The following is a 24,516-nucleotide window of genomic DNA, read 5'->3' as shown; positions in this document are numbered from 1 at the left end:
CATTGTCATAGAAAAGCAGGGCGGCAAGAAGGGCGAATTCAAGGCACGAATCGGCAAAGCAAGGGCTGCATTCATTCAGCTAAGGAAGATCTGGAGCTGCAAAGACCTAACATTGCAAACCAATATCAGGCTTTTTTAAATCAACATAAAATTGGTCCTTCTGTATGGAGCAGAAATGTAGAGGACAACAGCTACCATCACCAACAAAGTCCAGAAGGTCATCAACACTTGTTTGACGAAAATCATCCAAATTCGCTGGCCAAACACCATCAGCAACAACCACCTATGGCAGCAGACTTTCCAACTTCCTGCTCATGAAGAAATCATGAAAGATGCTGGAGCTGGATAGGTCACACCCTCGGCAAGCCTGAATCAAACATCCCCAGGAGAACCTCACAAGGGAAAAGGAAAAGAGGAAGGCCAAGAAACACCTGCGGCAAGGCTGACTGAAAGGAGATGGGTTACACCTGGAGTCAGATTGAAAGAAAAGTCCAGGACGGAGATGGTAGGTGAGCCCTGGTTTCTGCCCTATATCCAAAGAGGCATAAGTAAGTAAGTATTTACATTACCTTTAGTCCCTTTGTGATGAGGTGCTTTTCATAATTCAAGGGCTTCATTTTCTCTATCCATGGAAGGGGTTTTTGCCTGTGCAGCAGAGGGTATGGCCAAGTGATTGGTCAATTGAGGGGGTGGTGGTTTGAATCAAGTGAGGCTCTACTACACACAATACCTTTTTGAAATTACTGAAAAGTTCGCTTGTTTTTCTCTCACTTTTGTCTAAGATGGCCATGAACTGACGGAATAAAACGCTGTACATTGAAGGCATTTTGCACTTTTCTTCCCTAGTTCCTGGAGACTTCCAAGTCTTCTCCTATTCATAGGTCACCTTCCACATCAGCTTTATTTTTCTTGTATGAAGCACAGTAGTCGAGAGGAGACGTCATCCATTCCCACCAGATTGCTTTGAAGTGTTTAAAAACATTTCTGGAATTCCCCCTTTTTGACCTTGAAAAAGGGGCTGCAGCAGAATAGCGAATGCTAGGGCTCAATGGATTATGAAACCCAGTTTGACTGCAGAATGCTTATAAAGTGCCTTCGCTGGCTTATTTGGGTTAATACAACAAGTATCAATGCCCCTTGGCCCTCTATCACTTCCTCCAATTGTGATTCACAACTTCCTCTTTGCATGGCATTTCACCCGCTACCTTACCTTTTCAGGAGCGCATGTCCTTATGCATTGCGTTTCCTACCTTATAATGTAGACTTAAGCACTCAACTACCTTAGCTGAGATTCTCTGACAGTACATTCCTCTTTTCAATGAAGTGAATGATGCACTGAGGGTTTGAAAAAAGCACAAGAAGACGAGCAGTCCCACAGCTTGGACAAAAACACTTTGGTGCAGCCGCTTTTGCTGCAGATACTCCAGAATGATACCTCTTTTTCTGACTAACTTATAATAAAAGATTTTGTTCTCATTCCGTTTATTATATCCCTATGACTGCCATTTTCTGTTTGGGATAAGTTTAATGCCCACTGAACATGAAATATTTCTGAAAGGACATGCTGTGGCACCATGTGATCTATGCCATTCTGGAAAACCACCTTCTAGTGTTGCTGGGGAAACACACTCTCCAACACTGGCTCAGATGATTACTTGGCTATAGATACAGCTACAACTTTTGTTCTACTTGTAAATAAGGGTAGCTTTGTCATAATACACCTAATGGTACTAAGACTCTGAATCTAAGACAAATGTTAAATTTTTTAACAAGCGCCATCTACCTACCCAACAGTAAGAGTCAACTTCTGCAATGCTCAGACAATTGAGACAAAGACAACATTAAAGTGCAAACATGGTTATAGAAAGAGTGATAGTGAATATCTGCAAGAGAAAAATAAAAATAAAAATCAACAGAAATTTGACATTTCCTTAAACATAAAAAACGTGAATAAGTACCTTCAAAGTTAAAACAAACTTTCAATAATGACCCATCTGCTCTGTGAAAAGAAGACTGAAGATACCAACGGTTGGGGTACACTAAAATCAATGGTGTTAACATGCCCATACACAGATTAACATGGTCATGATAATGGGATTTGTATAATACATATTGCAGGCTTATCCTAAATTCAACTTGTGACAATTGGTCTCAGTGCAGCAACATACCTCGAAATATTTGAAAAGAACACTTGTCAATGTTTCTTTAAAGTGGGAGGGGCACAGAACGGATTCTACAATGACCACACGCCGATCCCTTGGATTCACTAAAAGATGTCTGCAAGATAAGAGAGAAGGTAAAAAGTAAAATATTCAGCTTCAATGTTCACAAACAATCTGAATATTCAAAATTATATATGACAAAAAACTCCCGAATTATGCAACTCACATCATTTTTACCTCGCTTCCTCAAAGAAAACAGTAGAATTTTAATGAATAACTGCTTTTAAAACATCAAGTTTTAGAATTTCCAATTTACTGATTTACTTTTCAAATAGGTATAAAGCTTTTTGGTCCTGAGGGATGAGAGCCATAAAAAAAATCCTCTCCAGTTGCAGCCCAGATGTGTTGGCCCTCGCGGGAAACTGAGGTTTTTAGAGAATAGTGTGAACCTACAGTACTGGCGTACTGCAAATATAATAATCAGTAAGCCATTGTCTACAAGGCACAAAACCTTCAATCATAACGGGCACAATAATGTAAAGGGAGAGAAGAACCAAATCTCAGCTGCTGGAAAGTACATTTCAAGGTGAGGTGAGGGGTGAAAGAGTTGTCTCCTGGGGATAGAACCAACAGGAGTTGTAAGACAGCGATGTTTTCTTGCTGATTAGCATTACAAAAAAATCTGTCTAATTTGGTGTGTAAAATGTTGGTGAATAATTCATGTTTCTCCCTCACTAAACATATAATTTTGCTTTCTATGAAATATTTTATACTTGACTATGTTCTTGTAAGTCTGATGTTCTGATGTGTAGTGGTACAAAACAACATTCCCCTGGATAATAATGTGTGTTCTGATATTTGAATAAATGTAAAGTTGGATTGCAGCATGACTTTGGGGTTTCCCTACTGTGCATGTTAGACTGCAGTGCAGGATGAAGGGTCATAATAGCTGTCTCTTAGAACTGTGTGACTGTCCAAAAACGCAGAGACAGGGATGCTATTTTACTAATTTAGCCGTAATGTTGGCAAAAAGAAAGATATCTATAGGACTGAAAACTGTGCATGCCTCCTTGAGGACTAGCACGACGGAATGATGTGTACAGATTGGCCACGGCCAAAATAACATTCAAAAGGTCTGTCACCTCCAGAACAGGAAAAAGTGTCCAAATTAGGGCTTGGACTGTAATTTCGACTGTCTGCAGTTAGATGTCTGATGATCAGCCACAATGAAACAAATATGTGAAGCGGAGCTAATGAGACGATGGGCTCTGAGGAGATTGTAAGAGAAGTAGAACCATAACATATAGGAAGAATTGAAGATTCAAAAAGAGTGAAAATGTTGAGATGTACAGAAAAATTGCAGTTATGTAGATTTTGCCATGTTCTGGATTTATAGGTCGCAGGACATATTGACATCAGCTAAGAGCAGTGCCATTTGCAATTGTGGGATATAGCACAGATAGTCTGTGAGTTGAGAAAACGTTTGTACTCAATTCAGAGAATCTGTTTAGGGAAAACACTTCCCAGATATAAATAGATATGCTGTCGCAAAATAATGGAATAGCCACCCTGTACTGCCAAGAAGCTAGATTCAAACACAGAGACAAAGCTATTGAACACATTCCGTTATGTTATACTGTTTTAAAACAAATAGTTATTGTTTATTCCAAAGTGGAATTTAGGGTATGCTTTTCTATAACAGCTGTGTTTGTTCCTCCTATTCACCCACCATCATGCTTAGTGCTTCCTTTCTCTCTTGACTAGTTCACATCTGCGTCTTCTAATTGGGATTTATTAATCAAAGTGCTTAGTTCCTACATGCTGTTGCTTTGTTTCTGTGGTAGCCAATGGTGAACTGTGGTTTAAAAGACCTGCGTATTAAATTTTCATTAACATGTCAAACAGATAATTTTTCTCTCCTGCGAGTCTCGCTCATTTTACATTTTCATCAAGAGCTTTGTCTGTATATCTGTCTCCTATCCTCCCTAAGCCAATTGCAAAACTTCTTCGCTGTCTTACAACTCCTGTTGGTTCTATCCCCAGGAGACAACTCTTTCACCCCTCACCTCACCTTGAAATGTTCTTTCCAGCAGCTGAGATTTGGTTCTTCTCTCCCTTTACATTATTGTGCCCGTTATGATTGAAGGTTTTGTGCCTTGTAGACAATGGCTTACTGATTATTATATTTGCAGTATGCCAGTACTGTAGGTTCACACTTTCTCTAAAAACCTCAGTTTCCCGCGAGGGTAAATCTGGGTAAAAATAGAGATTTAAGGGGAAGTTAGGACATGGAATTGCCAATTCCCCCTGCAATTACTCATTTCTAAAGGGATCTAACGGATGGGTAATTACCCACCAGAACAATTTCAGGACTATAATCTATGGCCCTCAATATTAGAGGCCTCTTATTTCCAAAGAAATTATGAACTCTGTGGTGTTTCCACAGGCCTTTTAATTTTCTCAAGATTTCAGCAGTGGAAAGCTGAAAATGGTGTGTGAAAATCTGGGTAAAAATAGAGATTTAAGGGGGAGTTAGGACATGGAATTGCCAATTCCCCCTGCAACTCCTCATTTCTAAAGGGATCTAACGGATGGGTAATAGGACTGAACAGCTGATCCCTTTCTCATTCTTCGGTTCTTATTGGCTCCTGCACATTCATAGCGGTTTTACTAAAGTTTCTTTAAAAAGTTGTGACTGCCTGTTTATAAATGGAATTTTCTGGACTGGTACCCCCTTCCTCCCCTTTTGTGTTATCTTTTGTTGTTTAATGAAATGTACATCTTGAATTGTTTTTTATCGCATTCAGAAATATTCACTTAGGTGAGGCACATTTATTTCACATGTGATGAGGTGTGTATGAAAATATCTGTTGAGATATTGAAATGTTTGCTCTGTTCTATGGTTTACATGGTCCAAACGAAAACATTTATATAAGCACTAAAGTAGTGCATTGATTGATTGTTGGCTTCCATATTGGTCACAGGGATTGTCTGACAGTGGCAGTTAGTATCTTTGCTTTTCTAGAATCTTTCTTAAGCTAGCGACAATAGCAATCATGGCACAATTCAGGTCTCAATAGCCCAGCACCACTAGCTGAAGACTGCGCATTAAACATTAGTCAGTACTCGTTTAGCACCATATCCACCTATGAGTAGCTTCAAAGCGTTATCAGGGCTAAAAAGACCAATAAACTTTAATAAATGAATATCACTCAAGAGAAAATTATGTACCTACAGTTTTTGCCTCTGTCTAGTTTCGGAGGTAAAATCCTTCAATAATAAGATCTGAATGGAACAACAAGTGATCAATTTCTTTACTACTTAACGTTACAAATGAACTTACCCCGTAAGAACATTGTTTTGTTTTTCATCTCAACGCTGAAATATTTTGCATCAGCTTCTCAAATCAAAATATAGATAAGGCCCTGCATGAAAAGTGTGAATGCAAGTAAATACAAAACAGACGAAACGGGAAATCACGCTTACCTGAAATACAGCATGTGAATAAATTCCTTTAAGTATGAATACAACTCTTCTGTATTGATATTGTACTGAACAACTTTAATAGGCTGCAACAAAAGAAACAAAAGGACTGGTTTTATTGACATATTTAAATTCACATGCAGATGCATTTTTAACCCCTCCCATGCTCATGACAAGTTCAGCTCGTCATGAGCCACGGTGGTTGTGTGCTCATGACGAGCTGAGCTCGTCATAAAGGCCAGAACGCTCGCACGCGGGGCTAATTTCCCCGCTGTGCTGAACGTTTTATGAAAACAGGTGTAGCTGTGACGAGCTCAGCTCGTCATGAGCACAAGGCCACCGTGGCTCATGACGAGCTGAGCTCGCCATGAGCACGGGGCGCTGTGCTCGCCCACCAGAACAGCGGGGGTATTAGCTCCGCAGTCAAGCGGTTAATGAAGGAGGCAGATATTCATGCAATGCTTTGTATGAATTTTATTTCAACTGTAATGTCTGATGGAAGGATAACTGGTCTCTAACTAGGTAAGACATTCACAACAAAATATGTATCATGCTAATAAAATATGCACTGGTAAAATCCAAAAGGATCGCTGCTGGCTGCCAAGTTTTGCGTTTGCCAATGCTTGATTTCTTTGGTAATGGTTTTTGTAAATCTTTAATTCAAAAGCAATTACAAGAATGGCTACCCATGTGTGCATAAGCATATGCACAAGCAGACATAGATGATTACTACAAAGTTGAACACTTTTTAATGTTCTTCACTAAAGCAAAAAAAAACACGGACCGATGGCCATCCATGCATGAGAATGCCTAAGCAGCCATCTTTGAATGGTTTGTATTAAAAGTAAAATACAACCGCATTTGTCATGCCTAGCAACAGTTGACCTGCTTAATGATCTGTTGATGACACTGGGAGCCAAAGTAATATTATCTGTATGGGAAATTGAATTAGCAAAACCTTTCAAAAAAATGGTGGACCTGGCTGGGTTCCACCAAAAGTTTAGACAACTTACTATTTTGCAAGTCACTTTCTCTACACAGATCAAGGAAACTCTGGGACAGTTCTGATGAATACGTGAAAAAAAAGTGTCCCTTAATTCTCATGGACCCTACTGTATACAGGTAGCTCGTACCCAATATCTTAAATAATAGAATATCAACTTAGCTCTCTCACAGACCATGACTGGCTACCCAAATTTCAGAATTTCCAATTGGATATGAACATCCTAGCAGACATGAAAGGGCATATTGATTCGTGGGCATTTAATCATGCTATGGTACCACATCTCTTACCCTAGCCTCCTCCCCCCTCCATCTCCCCCTTCTTCTCATATACTTGTTTCTATCTTTGGAACTTCTGGTACAAGCACACTTTTTACTTGGATACTAACTCCACTTGTCTCAATATGCATACATGTAACGTCATACCTTCAACTACATTCAGAATCGCTAATAAATCCCTGCTTATTGAATGGACATGTGTCCTAGCACCCCCAACTTGAGCCAAGAGGACCTTTTGCCTCCACCAACCTCAACTCTCCGCACAAACAACTCTACACTCATTTATAGTTATATGACAACTCCTCAACCAAACTTTGCTAAACCGATTGATTATATACAACAATCTGTATGATGTCAAGTCATACTGTAGTGTAGTTCCTAGTTTCCCACTAGGCCCTGCGCATTGGAATAACATAAACAGTAGTATCGACGTGGAACTGCGGATATTCCAGGCCTCCACTGACTATGCTAAACTTAATTGGGTGTGTTACCAACTAGCTCAGAGGTCACTGGAAACTTTCTTCTCTGCATGGGAAGTGATCAGCTTCCTTGGCACAGACAAGAAGGGATTCAGCTTTCCAACAACCGTGCAACATGACAACTTTGCTCCTCAGATAAAGAGTCAATCTCTAGGGTCGTGTGAAACAATAGACAGGTATTTCACTCAGTCTAGTGCAGTTTACTTTCACGAGATGTAGAGAATAGAGAGACGGGCGTTTGTCAATAAAGGGTTAACATTTATTGAACAGTCTTTCTTCTCGTACAAGAGAAATGTATTGCCACAATTGCAAGACTTGTTATTATAAAAGGTATGTACAGTAAGATAAGGATTGCGAAATAAAACTGTAAAAGCATTGATATGGTTTCTTAGCCATACAATGGTTTAAAAGTAATAAAACATATATACAGTCATATATAAATTAGGCTAACATACTCAACTGGTGCTTCTAACTACGCCTACCCCAGTGTGCCTGACCTAAGCCTAACACGTGGAAGGGGAGTAAGTAAGTAGCTTTAAGTTAAGTTGGTTTTGCCAAGGTTTGCTTCAAGAATTCTCGTCTAAGGGTTTAGTCAACACCATACCTCTGAATAGAATGATGGAAGTCTGGTATTTCCTTCAGGGGGCACTCAATATCCCAGTCACCCGCGAGGGCAGACCGGAAACGCTGGAGCTGGATTTCTCTGCAGGAGAAAGGCAGCGGCTCTTCTTCAGCTCGTCGGGAGGAGGAGGCGGGGGACAGCGTCCGCGGCAGCTGGAATCTGCTGGGCTCTTCGTAGAGGGACGGCTGTTCAGCTCCTAAGCGTACTGCACCATCGTTTGCGCTTTAGCAGCAATAATGGTATCAGTAGCTTCACCACCAAGGGACAACAGCAGCGTACTGCCTGCAGCAGCAATGGGATGCACACAGGGTGCACGACAGCTTACAACAGCACGGCAGCTCTTGTTGGTCTCTCTTTGCTTAAGGCAACGTTGGTAATATTTATACCTGACAGGTGCCGGGTTTGACGCAAGTTTGCTGGATATAAGACGTCAATTAAAGATGTCACTAGGAAGTGATAGCTATCAGTTGCTCATTAGAGTTCCATTACTAATCAAAACACAGCAAGCGGGGATTTCCAGGTTTGCTGAGTTTTTATCTTGTTGAAGAACTCGGAGTGTTAATCTAGGAATATCAGATAGTGACTTCTGCTCTGTCATTGCACTAATTGGTTGCAAAGGAAGTGGCAGAGAACTATGCTGGAATGTGGCTCTGTTCTTGTGAGGCCAGAGATGACTTTTCTGAAAGTCGCACTTGAACGGTTATGCCAATATAGGGAATAAATGGATTTATAGCCGAATAGGGGCATAAGGTCACAGTATCGATCAGGAACCTAGATAAACACACAACAATACTTGTAATCATATAACTGGTGCAATGCATTAAACTGCTCTTATACAAATAAAAATCTATTGGAATTTTTTTTAAAAAGGGCACGCATGCATGCAGGTGCATGCACATGCACTGGCAGCCATTTAAAAAAAAAATAATTATTATGCGTTTGATGCAAACATATGAAGAGATGCAAGAGGCCAGGTAGCATTGTTTGTAGTGCTGGTGAACCATTACCACTGTACAAAAAGAAAATGGCTAAAGGCAAAACTATTTACCTTTTAATCACAATCCACACAAAAACAAACATTGGCTAAAAACAAAACAATTTACTTTTTAATAATATTCCACATATTGCGGCAGTAGTTTCTGACACTGAACTGAAACACTTTTTGTGTATGTGTGCACCTTTTGCAGGAGCAGAATGCCAGCATTCATGCTTAATTTAGCCAGTAGTTCAAGTGGGAGGACCCACTGCCCCATACTGTAAGTGGTGGATAAAAAAGGGGAATGGCCCAACAATAGACAACAGACCCATGGATGAAGAGGGCTGGCTGAAAGTAGCTACAGGTTTTTTATCAATATAATTTTAGGAAAATCATATGGTCTTAACTAAAGACAGACCTAAAAAAACAGTTGTGTAATGGCATAGAAGAATTATTACCTTAGGAAATTCAGGTTTCCTTATCTCACTCGGTATAATACATCGCGGCCCAGTTTCACCAGCAAAACCACACCTAAAAAAATGGGGGAAAACAACAAATGTGTTTATTTATCTACAGAGTTTTATAAAGCACAAATATGCCTCAAGGTTATCAGAGAGGTGTACAGAGTAACCAACAAATGCAGTTACATAAAGTGTATCCTATAAAAGAAACCACAAAAACACAAGAACAATATGTTTATATTCCAAGATCGTTTTCATGATAGTATTGCCAATGCGCCCGATTATAGCAGCATTTAGGCATGATAATGTCATTGTTGTAAGGGCCTCCGACATTTGCTAGATCAGAACATTATGTTAAGAATCTGCTTAGTAAAATCCTCATAACCTTATTTTTATAATATCTCGCCTAGGCAGCGCATGCGTGCTGTCTCTACAATATGGGCTTCAAGCACCGCCCATCTTTTTCATTAGTTGCCGACTGTCCTTTGTAAATGCCTGCTTTTAATATTTAATACGCTCAGTAGTCCCTCCTTTTGGACTTTTTTTATCCTCCCATTAGGACTTCCCCTGTTACATGTGCTCTTACTCTTCAGGTTGTTTAGGATTCTTTGAGAGCACTTGTTGGCCTGCACCATGGTCGTGTTTTGTTTCCTGGAGATGTCGCTAGCGCTTTACTCTATTTCAAGGCCCTAAAGTGAGGAGAGCACTGACAACCTGTATTCCTTCATTATGCAACAAGGTCTGACTTGAAGCATTTCTAGGAGTCACCATATTGGCTTTCCCAGGTGCATAGCGGGTTGTGGCACACAGAGGTGGTGGGTTGTCTTGAATTTTTGTACTGAATACAGATATCAAGTTTGTGTTATCAGGTGAAACTTGTTTGTAAGGCAGCAAAGGGGTGAGATGGTACTGGTGTGTTGGCATAATATTATGCATACTGGGCCACACAGAACTTTGCGTAGTTACAATATTTTGATTCATTTTTGTAACACCAATTTTTCTGAATGCAGGCATTTACTCAATATTAAGTATTCAAACTTTTACCACTCCTATCCCATGGCTACATAAATCAAGTAATCCTATTACTAAATCTGTTCGGTTTGATTATATGTGGCATTTCCCTATTTGTAAGACGCGTAATCAGCAGCCACTCTGGAGAGCGAACACTTGGTCTCTTTAGCTATGTCCGACCAAGCCACCATGAGAGAGGAAGACCTGCCCTCAAATTTTTTCAGGAGAACAGCTTTCGGAAATCATAACGCATGCTTAGTGTTCTCAAATTTCATGCTACTAGAGCAATAAACCTCTTCAACACTTTAAGTACACTTTGATAGGTGAGCAGCACACAGCCTCAGTGGCTGCCTCGCTCTGCATATTGTTCCTTCTTTAGTAAAACATAAGTGCCAGAATGCCCTTTGTTAGCTATGCGCTGTAAAAATGTAAAATGTATTTATTTAGTGGTGAGGGTTTCTTCAAGCTGCGCAACCTTGGCTTTAGGCTGCATATGGACAGAGAAAACTAGAGATATTGTGCAGTCAGACAGTTTAGGATTAATTTTGTTTTTCTTTTGCCGCAGCTCATAGTGCTTTACAAACAAACCAAGCTCAGCTTAGAAAACCATCCTACTTTTTTTCCCTGCAGTTTTATTTAGCTGAACTCGACCTGCAGGAATTTGAGCGCTTTCCAGGAGTACCAGTTACATTACACAAGGTCAAATTTTTTTGCACTGGAAGATTAATCAATTTTTCCCAAATCACAGGTTCCCTATTTAGAAAGTCGGCAGCTCCGACCGTAGTGCCATATCCCATCCCAGTAACAGATACGGGGTAGCCTAGAATTTCATCTTGTGCCACGAGGATTTATGTTATAATCCCAGGGTCAGCGATTGACCATAAATCATGTAATTCTGTCTGTTATAGGAATTGAAACTACATGCGATCTAAAACAGATCAATGCTTTCTAGTGCGGTTCCCTACCCACTCCTCGTTGTATCCTGGTCTCGGCAATACTTTACGTAAAATTAGAATTGGCAAGGTCTCCGAGGAACAAGTCGGTGTATATATGCTGTCAGACTCACTTACAGGTGAGAAGACTGCCTGGGGATGTCAGCTGGTCCCGTGAGACCACGGACACGCTCACATGCAGCACTGCGTCAGACAATCAGGGGGGTGCAGGATGGCATGCCCAGGCTTGTGTCTCAGACGGTCCTCCCTCCACAATGGGATAAGAGCAAAAATTAAATGAGCCAGCGAGCGGCAATGGCGGTCGCAGCTTGTTAGAGCTCCCGCCGGCCCGCACTTGATCCGGCTAATTATCCTGGCCCCCGAGCCCACTACTCACGACCATTGTGGGGCGGACATTGCTAGTGGTACCAGGGATCCTCCGGTGCAGTCGGCGGAGATCCTGGGTGACCGGACGTGCCGGTACAGAAGAACGAGGGGTGCAGCCTTGCATGCCGGAGTCTCGATTTTGGAGATCCCCGGCCGGACGGCCTCTGTGTGGGTCTGCTGGCCCACCGCTTGCCATTGACCTTCGCTACCCTGAGGGGCGAGGGACGACTGACGATCCTCTTCCTGGGGCCCCGCTGAAGGGGAGTGCTTCCCTGGTGCTGTGACCCTGTCTGCTCGGCTGCGGCGGCCCTGTGATCCGGGAGCAGCCGCGGCCTCGAGTTTCGCGACCCAGGCCGCGGGACTATTCACCCGCATCTGCTGGGGCACTGCTGTCCTCGGAGTGGACCTCCCCTGCTGCCTCCATACGACGGAAGCCCCGAAGGTGACTGGACTATAGCGGGCAGCCCGGAGCGCCTTGGCTGGCTACATGACTGGAGACAAACTGTGAGTAACCCCCCACCTGGGCCCCTGGACACTGCAGGCATTCGAGCCAACGCTGTAGCGCCCGCACATTGTGGCGGAGAGACACTGCCCAGCCCGCAGGGTGTGGGGGGCACTGACTGTTGGCGAGTGGGGAGCTGGTATCGGGGCCTGCCTTGACCTGGCCCGGGCGCAGGATTCCACCGGGGATACGACCGTCCGGCCCCCCGCAGGGAGAAGAAGCGGCTCTGCATACATAGTTGGCGGCTCACGAAGGACTCGTAGTCATGACCAGGGGAGGTGGCGGCCTCACCAAGCAGGCAACAATCGACAAGTTCACCGGGCCCAGTGGGGGCCCTGGATCATCAGGAGGAGGACAGCAGGGAGGGGGGCCGGACAACGCAGCACTTATGGCAGGCATCAAATAGGTGCAGTGGGCGCAGATGTCCCCTGCTGCGCCAAGACTTGCGGAATGCTGTAGCACGGATCACGGAAGCTGAATCCAGGGTGTCGGTAGTGGAGGACGACGTGGGCGCCCTCAAGAAGAAAATGGCGGCGATAGAAACTGCGCAACGGGGCCTGGCGCTCTGAGTAGAAGATGCTGAAGAGCGCGCACGCCGCAACATCCTCCGTTTCAGTGGATTTCCGGAACGATGTGAGAAGGGTAACATGGAACAATTCCTCACGCAGTGGCTGGGAACCTGGCTGCCCCCGGGGGCTTTATCCAACTGCTTCGTTATCGAACGCGCACTACGCGCTTTGACACAGATGCCACCGGAAGGCGAACGGCCCAGGGCGGTAATAGCTCGACTTCTGAACTACCATGACCGAGATGTCATCCTGAGGGAAGCAAGAACCAGAGAGGCTCTTCTCTATAAAAATCGAAAGATAATGATCTTCCCTGACTACACGAAGCTAGTGCAGCAGCAGCGCCAATCATTTATGGCCGCAAAAGCGAAACTCCGAGGTCTCAAACTCCAATACTCCCTGCTATACCCGGCGCGCCTGAGGGTGATTTTCCAATCGCAAACACAATTTTTCGACACTCCAGAGGACCTCTTCAAATGGACCGACGAAACAGTGAGGATCAGGCCGAATTCTCAACCGGGACTGAACCCGGGCTCTTCGAGGGGGTCATCGCAGGAACGGGGAGGCCAGACGACCAAGAACAGGAGGAACCGGCGCTCTAAGTCACGAAAGCGGTCGGCCTCCGTCAGCGGCACACAGGACAGTGGTAGAACCGAGGACTCGGATCACTCTGGAACAGATCATGGCCAGCTATGAAGACTTGGCGCCCTCTGCATACTTGGCATTACAGGTTCTAGTGAACGGCGAAAAAAGGGCTCTTGAGGCTCGATAGACTGGTAACTTCATAACTGCCTCAAGATTGATTTGCAACTGATCACTGATCATGGGTGGGGTTGTGAGATGGGGTTCGGGGGCTACACATGAGGGGCTACTGCTCTCCTACTGATGTGGGAGGTGTTGGGGGTGGAGGGATGAGTTTACTGTTTTCCGGGGAGTTGAGATCCATTGGCATGGCTGGTTCTGGGCCCTCTGTTCTGGACTCGGGCCACCCATGCCGCGACAGGTACTTCATGGTTTCTTGAGGTATAGGGGGGGGGGAGGGGGAGTGCGGATGGCCAGGAACGAGGCCGCTGAGTTGGGACCGAGACATGTTCAGGATTGTGACGACATTAAGTTGATGGTAGGTTTTGGGGTTTGGGGTGGGGCGAGAGTTGCTCGCCATGTTATTTTGGGGTTCTGGGACGGTAGGGTGGGACTGCACGTGTGTTTTGCAATGGTGGTCATTACAGTGCGCGATGAGTGGCTATGGCGCAGACGACCCAATTGACTATGGCTGAAACGACTCATAGACTCCCCGAGGCGTCTCTGAGGGTAATCACGTGGAATGTCAGGGGGATGCTGGACAAGATTAAGCGTGGGGCGGTGCTGCGCTGGGGAAAAGAGAGAATGCTGATGTACTCTTGCTCCAGGAAACCCACATGATGGGCTCGAAGGTGTTGGGTCTACAGAGGTTCGGCTTCCATCAAGTATTTCATGCCGGGTTTTCCCGGGGATCCAGAGGAATAGCCATTTTGATACATCGCAGGGTGGCCTATGTCCATGAGAAGCAGTGTATAGACCCACAGGGCCGCTATATCTTTGTCAAGGGCATGGTAGGCACAGAGTCTGTGGTTTTTGGGAGTGTCTATGCCCCCCCCCCCTGCAATGGGCCCTGGCTGAGAGGTTATTCACAGTATGGGAAGACATCCCCGAATCCCTGGCGATAGTTGGGGGTGATTGGAATGATGTTATGGACGTGTGTGTGGATCGCCAGCGGCGCCAGGAAGTAGGTGAGACCACCCCCACCCACACACTAGACTGCATGCTATGACTGAGGGACTGGGCTGGACGGATACCTGGAGACATATGCACCCTACAGCGCGCGAGTATACGTATATATCTGCTGTGCATGGCTCCTACTCAAGACTGGACTATATGTTTATGCCTAGTGAATGCTTGGGTAGAGTGAAGAGTGCAGACATCTTGCCGAGGGGTCTGTCCGATCACTCCCCGGTATCGATTAGGGTGGAACTCTGTAGACAACGCCAGCCGTTTAGATGGAGGATGTCCTCGTGGCATCTCCAGCAGCCTGCCTATGTGAAACACTTGCGCGAAGCGATAGACCTCTATTGGCGGGAAAACCTAGTTGGCGACATTGGCGCAGGGGTGGTGTGGGAGGCCATGAAGCCCACTATACGAGGGGTGGACATCGGGTGGTGTACAGCGGCCCATCGGAAGCGTCGAGAAATGATCACGGAAGCAGCCACACAGGTGGAAACTCCAGAACAGCGGAACCGAATGGGGGGCGATGAAGCCGGGCTACGGCTGCTTCTCCAGGCCCAACAAACCTATGCATCTGTCCTACTCAATGAGGCCAAACAGGCCTGGCTAGCCACACGCAGTAGAGTATACCAATGGGGGGGATAAGTCGTGTACAATGCTCCATAGACTCTGCCAACATAACCTCCAGCCGATTACACTGCCGGGCCTCAAGTAAGACGACGACGGCGAGGTCCTTACTAACCCAGTCGAGCTAGCAGCGAGCTTTGCCGCATACTTCGCAACTCAATACGCCCCGTGCGACCGCCTGTCGGCTGATGATGTGGCTAACTTTCTTGATGGCATGCCACCTAAGGCGGTGTCGGATGAGACCAAGAGGGCCCTCGATGCACCTCTTACGGCTGAGGAACTGGGCGAAGCCCTGGGACAACTTAATACCGGGAAGGTCCCTGGTCCGAGTGGCTACCCGAGTGAGTTTTACAAAAAATTTCACATACAACTGGGGTCCCATTACCACCGTGCGCTCGAGACGGCGCGAGGGCAGGGTACACTGCCCCGAGACTGGCGCCATGCTGAAATCATAGTATTTCAGAAACCAGGTAGACCCCCAGAGAGACACGACTCGTATCGCCCCATCTCATTACTCAATATTGAGGCTAAGGTCCTGGCTAAGGCGCTGGCGAATCGACTATCCCCGCATATAACGGACCTAGTGCACCCGGACCAGGCCGGGTTCATGCCTCATAGGGCGACGCGGCATAACATCCGACGCGCACAGGCAGCAATTGATGCCATGGGAGCGACAGGAGAACAAGCGGCTCTGTTGCTAGCTGATATTAACAAAGCCTTCGATTCCGTCAGTTGGGCATATCTTTTTGCACTTTTGCCCCGTCTCAATCTAGGCCCGGTCTTCTTGTCCTATATCAGGCTACTATACACGGACATTACGGCCTCGGTGCGTGTTGCAGGGGCGGTGTCGGAGACATTTCACATTGGACGAGGGACCCGACAGGGGTGCCTGCTCTCCCCCTATCTATTCGCTCTGGTTATGGAGCCACTGGCAGCCTGGGTGCGTATGGATGCACAATTGCGAGGCTTTGTATGGAACGACACCTTCTCAGACAAAATTGCGCTTTACGCTGACGATGTCCTTTTCTTTCTTACCGATTTGCAGCACTCGGGCCGCGCTTGCTGGAAATTATGCAAATTTTTGGGGAAGTCTCTGGCCTCTGTCTGAACCTGCGTAAATCTACGCTATGGGTACTGGGTGATGATACTGTAACGGGTCCCTGGACATCGGGACTGCAGGTGGATGCGAGCGGTCTGAAATACCTGGGGGTGTTCCTGTCGGAGTCAGTGCACATTGCCTGGGAACGCAACATAGTGCCCGTCTGGGACCGAGTTCAGACTGATATCAAAACCTGGTCTCGGATGCCCTTGTCGATTTTTGGCAGATCAGCGATTTTTAAGATGGTCGCGCTCCCGCGTCTCCTCTACCAATTGCAGAATCATCCCTTTCCGATTGCACCCCAGTGGTTCCGACAGATCAATTCGGTCTTGGGCCGCTTTCTATGGGCTGGGGGGGCAGCCAGAGTAGCGCTGCGTACATGCTTCTTGTCCACTTACTGTGGAGGCCTGGCCACATCGGATCTACTGTCCTACTACCAAGCCGCTCATCTGCTCATTCTGAACGAATGGTGGTATGGCGACGGCGGGGATCCGGCCTATGCCCTGGAACGCACACTGATGGGCGACAATACGCTCCACACCATTCTCTACTCGGCCCGTTTGCGCCGGAGGCTGCCGAGAGTCACGAGACTCGTTTTTGCTGTATGGCGACAGGCCTTGCGTCACATGGGCTGGTGGGGTCGACTGACCGCAGAGACACCGCTATGGCATAACGGCCTGCTACCCGAATTGTCGGCCCTATCAGGATTCGATGGCTGGGACGCCATCGGGATCTCACAACTGGGACATGTGATGTCCGGGACAACGCTCAAGTCCTTTCAGGCGCTCAGCACCGAATTTAATATGCCCCAGTCCCAATTTTTTAGGTACTTACAATTCAGACACGCACTAATGCCCAGTATTGCCAATATTGACTCGCTTCCTGAATTCAGTCCAATTGAGTCGAAAGACTTTATGGGTGACCTGGGGGATAAAAAAGTCTCTCGTATAGATCAGACGATGGTCACTCATTGTTCCTCCACCCTTCTTTCACTAAAGACGGCTTGGGAAACCGATATTGGCCCCCTGGATGAGGATGATTGGAGAGAAGCCCTAGAATCCCCTAGGGGGGCAGCCATAGTCATACGGTTTAGGCTAATCCAGTTCAAAATTCTCCATAGAGCCTACTACACCTGTGAGCGTTTGTGGAGAGCAGGCTTGATTGGATCCCCGGAATGTTTGCGCTGTGGTGTTGCGGAGGGCACGTTGCTCCATACGATGTGGTCATGCCCTAGGCTGGTTGGCTTCTGGAGGGGTGTGTGGGGCTGCCTGTCTGAGGAGCTGGGTTGGACTCTTCCTCGCACCCATCGCCTGGGCCTACTCCACATCCTAGAGGGGGTTGGTGGAAACATGTACAAACGTCATTTGTTGCTCCTGGGGCTGGTAGTGGCCAAAAGGGACTTGGCTCGGGCTTGGAAGGACGCGAGGGCCCCCCCCCCCTGAGTGCATGGAGAGCCGGAATGGACTTTTGTATGGGTCTAGAGCGACTGATCTTTGAAGCACGAGGGTGCCCCCGCAAACATTTTAAGGTGTGGAAAAGGTGGGCCGATTATAGGGGTTTGACCCTAGATCCTCCGGCAGAACTGGAGGAAGATCTTTAGTCCCCTGATGTATGTAAGTTCTTACATTACGCCGCGAATATCATGTCACGATTAAACACCGAAGCTAATGGTACTCACGTGCACGGGGTTAGGGTGGGACACAGGGAAGGGTGTGGGAGGGTTGGGAAGTTGGGGTTGGTAAGGGTAGGGGCGGGTATAGCTGTGATCTTTTATAAATGCTTTCTTTTGACTCCTTGATTGGACGCTTGGTCCTATGCTGCAACTGTATCAAAATGCTTGGTGGTGTTCTCCTGATTGTGGGGAGCCACGTGTATTACTTGCCCGATCCGCTAAATAAAATTTGTTGTGAAAAAAAAAAAATTAAAGGAGCCTCTGCCGATTTTTATTGAAGCACTTTTCTTAGGTCACAGAACCCTTTAATACCCATTTCCTAAAAAGTGCAGACTTGAAAACTCACAGCTGGTAACGCTGCTCAGCAGGTTAATGCACATACTGCAAAGGCGTGTGTATAATGTTTGTATGCAGCCTGGAGGAAGATGAACCATTTAATGTGGAATAATACCAGATATCAGATACCTATGGGCCTGCAATCCGAATTGAATTCCTTTGTTAACTTTCTGTAGGGAAAGACGATTAGAATTAGATCCGTCTAAATCTAAAGTCATAACGATAAATCACCACAAAAAAATATAGAGGCATGGTAACTGTAGGGGAGCTTCCTCTTGAAAAATTCTCACACTTTGACTACCTTGGGGTGAGGTTAAGTGATACTCAAACTTGGGGCCCCAAGATGAAAAAAAGTAAAATAACCCTTCATCACAAAGCCTCTGCTATGGCGAGGAGAGACAAGGCTGCATCTGGAGGAGCCATCTCCAGGCTATCACCATATATAGAGCCTCAGCGATAGCATCAGCAATATATGGAGCTGAGATTTGGGGCTACGCTACAGCAGAAATTTTAACAAAAGTAGAAAATAAGTTCATCAAGGCACTTTTTTAACTTCCCTCAAGCTCACCTGTTACCCTATTGCACTTAGACCTAGCCCTCAACCCTATTCACTTAACAGTTTTTTTTTACCAAAACCTCTATTGTATTGGGTTAGATTATGGCTCACTCATGAACTATTAACATACAAAGATTGTGTAAAAGATCTGTTAGCTCTAGATAGAGACCAGAGAACTCAATGGCTGAAGAATATCAAAGAAATATCACTTAGAATAGGCATGAGTGAGCTATGGACCGCCCTGAACTAATTGTCAAAGGAGATGCAACAAGAGTGAAACAGTTATATTGGGAGGCAGCTCTACTGCAAACGTGGGAAGCCCATCAGACCGACAGCCTAACAGGCAATTTTTTGAAACAAGTGCGCACCAAGATTCGAATTACACATGGATAGGATACATATCAGTCTAAATGATTATACGTGCAATATAGATGCGGGCTACTCCCCTTGAGAACACATGCATCAAAATGGGCGAACGCTTTCACTCAGATCGATTCCTGCCCGAATTGCTCTAATGTAGAGGAAACAGAGATCCATTTAATGTTTTTTTGCCCTCTATACAGGTGCGACAAAAAATGGCTGTGAGCTGTATGTAAACTTATGGGAGTGAGGCACTACTGGGAAGCCGTGAGACTCTTAAAGAGCGATACCACAGAACTTTTCAACTTAAGCGGTCTTCCGGTACTTGCACAGTGCCTGGATACAAAGGAAGAAGGCCCTCCCTAATCGCGAAACACGATAGATAAATTGATAGAGCAAGCCCTGGCAGGGTATTGAGGGCTAGATTAGGTAAACTACATTTACCGATTTAGTATTTTAGAATCAGTAAATGCTATGTAGGTAATTACTCGGTAAGTATTACCGAGTCGGTGCGATTCGGTATTTCCCGAATCGGTAAATACTGATTCGGTAATTCCCATTCATTCCTATGGGCCTGTAGGTCCATAGGAATGAATGGGAATTACCGAATCGGTATTTACCGATTCGGTAAAAGGGGGTGAACATTCAAGGGTGGCAGGGTGTCACTTTGACACCCTGTTGCACCCCTGAATTGTGCATGGGTGCACATGTGGCACACATACATGCCGTAAGGGCATGTATGTCTGCTACATGGCACTGTTATTAAATGCAAAAAATTGCTTTTTTTTTAGGGTTTTCGTAATTTACCACCAACTTGTAGTTGGTAGTAAATAACAAATCCTTACAGGTGAAAAGCATTCACTTGAGTGCTTCCTTCATTTCAGATTCGGTAATTTACCGAATCGGTATTTAAGAATTCGGTAATTTTCCGAATTCTTAAATACCGATTCTGTAAATTACCGAATTTGAAATGTAGCCACCTACATCCCAAATGCCTAATACTGGTCGGTAAAGGCCGAAATTAGGTAATTTCGGCCGTCACCGACCGGTATTAGGGTTCCTACATCTGGACCTTAGTGTTCTGTTTGGTTCGGCTTTGTATCTTCTTCCTATTTATCTACTGACTACACAAACGATCTTGAAATGATTTTATATATTTTTGTATGATCTTTCTTAGACCACTACTTTCCACATGTCCTCGTGTGTAATTACATGAATTTTCCCCCGACTGTTAGGTGTGCCAGAGGATATGCTCCAACCACAGAGACTGATTGGAACTGCTGTTTTTTTAGGCCGGCAGCCATTAGCAAGCAGGTCGGGTATCAAGGGCAGCAGTTGGAACCCCACCTTAGCACCTTATAGCATCTTATAGCAATAATTATATTGACCCTAAAACGTTTGTTATGCTAGATCAAAAAATTATCAGCAGATGTTTACTGTCTACAGACCTATTTATTGCATGTTTTTAGAGCATGGTAACTGAACTATGATGTACTCCATATTGCACAATTTATTAATGTATTTAAGAGTGTTTTTGTTGTATTAACGTTGATGTGTTTTATGGGCTGTGCCTGAAATAAACAAATTAAATAATACCAGCTATCTAGCATCTAGAGAAATTTCAGGACACTATGTTTGCATCATGTGCATTAAGAAGCAATTGAAGTATCTTTTTTATCACCTTATTTATTCTGCCAAGAGCAGATTTACCATAAGACCTTATGTCAGTATGTTTTCTCCAGGTATAATCTATACCTTCGGGTCACAAATCAGTGCATTATGGGAGTTGAAGACTTTGTTCAATTTGTTGAATTTAATTAATTGGACTAGCACACCTGAAAAAATTATCTGTGAAAGGAAAAGTCCAGGACTGGAAAGTGGTGTCATTGTGAAATAAAGTCCTCCTATCACCCTTAATATCATTTAATTACTATCCACATAATTCCACAGCACAACATGCCACATATTTCCACAACGCAACTCCACATCACACAATCCCACAAACAATTCCAACAACCATTCTCTGCATCACACCACCACCAACCCTGTCATATCTCCCCCACACACAAACTGTCCCTCATCTCCCCTCACACTCCCACTACACCCTCTCATCTTGCGATCCCACTGCTCCCTCTCATCCCTCCTTCACACTGCCTATCAACTCTCTATACTGCCTACTCACATATTTATTTTTTGTATTTGAAAAGTTTTATAAAGTGCAAACAAGGTCCCTGGCGGTTATCAGAGCGCTGTACAAATAGGAAAAATAACATTGACGTGAAGAAACACTATAAGTACAATACAATAAAGCAACATAAGAGAAACCTGAAAGATATAAGTAACTGTGGGTGCTAGGGGAAGAAGATGGTAGAAAGTGAACAACCAGGTAAAAGCCCAACTAGATGGAGCCGAGCAGTTTTAGCATCGAACTACTTCCAAAGAAAGACAAAATACATTTTAAACCCCCCCCAAGTAAAAATGATAGTCAAGCATACATTTCAACACACAAAGTAAAAATGGTTGTCAAGCACGAGAGGGGAGTGTCTAGCAAATGACAGAGGATATTGCTGATGAAGTAGCCATTTGACCTGTTTTTTAGGTCGTAGCGAAAACACAGCGCGCCAGCGCTGTGTCTCGCCAGAGATCTTTTGTTGCTGACTGTGCTTCCCAGGAGACAGTGCCGGCCGCGCGCATCGCCTTGGAGGCGATTTGAAACCGGAACGCGCACTGTGGCCAGGCGCTGTCTCCTGGGAAGCTCAAGCACCACACACGCATGCGCATACACACAGACACACACACAAGCGCCCATGCACGCACGCACATACATACATACATACAGAGACAACCCCACTCACACATACACACACGCGCGCGCACACACAAGTGCACCGAGGCCCCCCCTCCCCCGCCGTCACCGTCGCACACATACATACACACACGAGCATACACACACACAAGTGCACCAAGCCCCCCCAGCCTTTTGGAACTTACCTGGCCAATGTCGGGGACTCTGCTCTTAGCACGCGGCGCCCAACCTCCTGCTGGCGCGGCCCCGGGGCTCTACACCGCTCACAGGAGCCCCGGGCCGCGGGCCGCGAGACGCATTGACTCCGCCTGCCTCCTCTTCCGGTCTGGACATGGCCCCGCCCCCGTCACAGGCGACCGTGCCTGACTTCCGGGGCGGCCGCGGCGTGATTTCGGGGGCATCTTAATAGCAGTCATTGTTGGCACGTTCTGTTCCGGGACAGCACGGTTTTTTGTCGCTGTGAGCATATGTGCGCGGGCGTGGATCCGACCACTGGCAGTGCCGGCTGAGTCCGGGCACGGGGGCTGCCACCGGCACAGCGGTCGCCTTGGCTTTGTTCAGCTGTGAGATGCAGCGTGAGCGCCTCCTCGCTCTGTGAGGAACCCCCAGGGGAGCGGAACACAAGATGCTTATTAGAAACATGTTCACACACGATACAATTCAAACACGCGAATCCATGCCAGCACGTGACTGTATATGCGGGGCCTGGCGTATGTGGATAATACGTATTGTTGGGGCTAAACCAACCAGTTACTGCCGGCAGCGCGTGGTCAACTTCCGAGAGGAACTGGGTGTTGAGGAGTGCAGTAAGCACACGTGCACTTAAACGCACCATTTACATTACATTGAGTTAATGGAAACGGTGACAAGGGTCACATATCCGATTGTGTAGTAAAGTAGAGGTATCTGTGGCAGTAGAGGCGCTACCCAACAAAGTGTCAAACAGCATCCATGTCATCGCTGCGACTTTCGGCCAGTCCTGTTTTTACAGCCTACGACACTAAGCATGCTGGGACTAGTAGTTTTACTCTACGTATACCACGCTATCAGCCCGCGAGTCTCGGAATGTTCATTACAGTTACTTAAAATAAGGAAGACTGAAAGTCATCCCCATTACTCGTGACGTGGGGCCATTTAACAGCCATGACTGCAGCCTAGACACGGGCTGTGCTGAGACTCAGTGGGAGCCTCAGCCGCCAATTCCCACCCTCCCTATGTATAGTTGGGGAGGGGGGTGGGGGTGCTGGTGGGAGCAGGGAGCGAGCGGAGATTCAGCGCTGAGGCACGGGTAAAGAGAGGGCACGGGCGCCGTGAGCGGGGGTATCATTGACATAAGCCTGCGCTCTCACAGACTGCGGACACGGAGCCTGATGGCCTGCTGCCGCTGAATCCGAGCCCAGAAACATTATGTCATGGTGTTATAAAGCGATTACCGCCTCCCCAGGGGAGGGGGCGCTCGGGTCATCCAGCCATTCACACGTGTCATGTAAATGCAACTCATATTGCATTACAAATGCTATAGGTGTCACATTTGCAAATGTTATAGCTATTGGCATTGTCATACACAATGCCAATAACTCAAACTTTAATGCTGCGAGACCTATTGCATTGTAAATGCTTGTTTAATGAAGCAGTTGAGGGGTTGGCTCTGACCTCTGTTGGAATGCTACCTTCCAGTACCTCCTTGACCTGTACACTAGTCTACCTCTCACCTCCCACATCTGGGTGATCGTCTTGCTCATCCCGCTCTCTCTTTCGTACTCTCTCTCGCTCTTTCATTTTTTTTTAAAACACATTTTATTGGTTATCTTCCAGCAACAGTTCAAGTAACTGCACTTTCAATCGGTACAGACACAGAACTCCCCGAGCCAAATCCGAACACTACCCCATTCCATCAGTGCAACTATTGAAGAATACAACAATACCCAAATACAAGAATGGCGGAGCAGTTCATTTATCAACTAAGCTTCGTTTCTCAGTGTAGAGTATCCAATAACAACTACCAAACCATTCCTGAACCCAAGCAAGAATCACCCCCTCCCCCCTCACCGGTGTGTAACACATTAAGTACAATATATAACACATATTTCCTGTTCCAACATACAGCCTGATTCATGAAAGGTAATTGCGCTCGCAAAGTGCCAGATTCTCAGAAATTGGCCCTTTGCAAGTGCAATTTTTGCATTTGGGATTCATCATCCCAAATGCAAAAGTCGCTATTTAAGAACTCGCAAATTTGCGAGGAATAGCATTTAAGGAATCTCTATTAGAGATTCCTTAAATGCTATTCTTGAAACATTTAAAAATTGTGAATCTTAAATAACGAATGACTCCCCATGCATTCCTATGGGCCTTTAGGCCCATAGGAATGAATGGGGAGTTATTCCTTATTTGCGATTAGCAATTAGCTAATGGCAAATAAGGAATATGTAGGAAT

At 45.7% G+C, this 24,516-nt stretch overlaps 1 protein-coding gene across 1 annotated transcript in view; it reads right to left on the bottom strand.

Annotated features, from left to right (window-relative positions):
* The window catches only part of ACTR10 (actin related protein 10), a 247,980-nt gene that overhangs the window by 170,215 nt on the left and 53,249 nt on the right, over positions 1–24,516 (bottom strand). The window contains exons 2-4 of the mRNA XM_086937982.1: positions 9,462–9,534; positions 5,649–5,731; positions 2,169–2,277 (exon numbers count right to left, since the gene is read on the bottom strand). Coding sequence (XP_086794108.1) covers positions 2,169–2,277; positions 5,649–5,731; positions 9,462–9,534 — 265 coding nt within the window. The remainder of the gene's footprint in view (positions 1–2,168; positions 2,278–5,648; positions 5,732–9,461; positions 9,535–24,516) is intronic.

The sequence above is a fragment of the Lissotriton vulgaris genome, chromosome 9 (assembly GCF_964263255.1).
Source record: "Lissotriton vulgaris chromosome 9, aLisVul1.2, whole genome shotgun sequence".
Taxonomy (NCBI): Eukaryota; Metazoa; Chordata; class Amphibia; order Caudata; family Salamandridae; genus Lissotriton; species Lissotriton vulgaris.
Note: the sequence above shows the minus strand (reverse complement) of the source record. Positions and strands in the feature narration are given on the sequence as shown.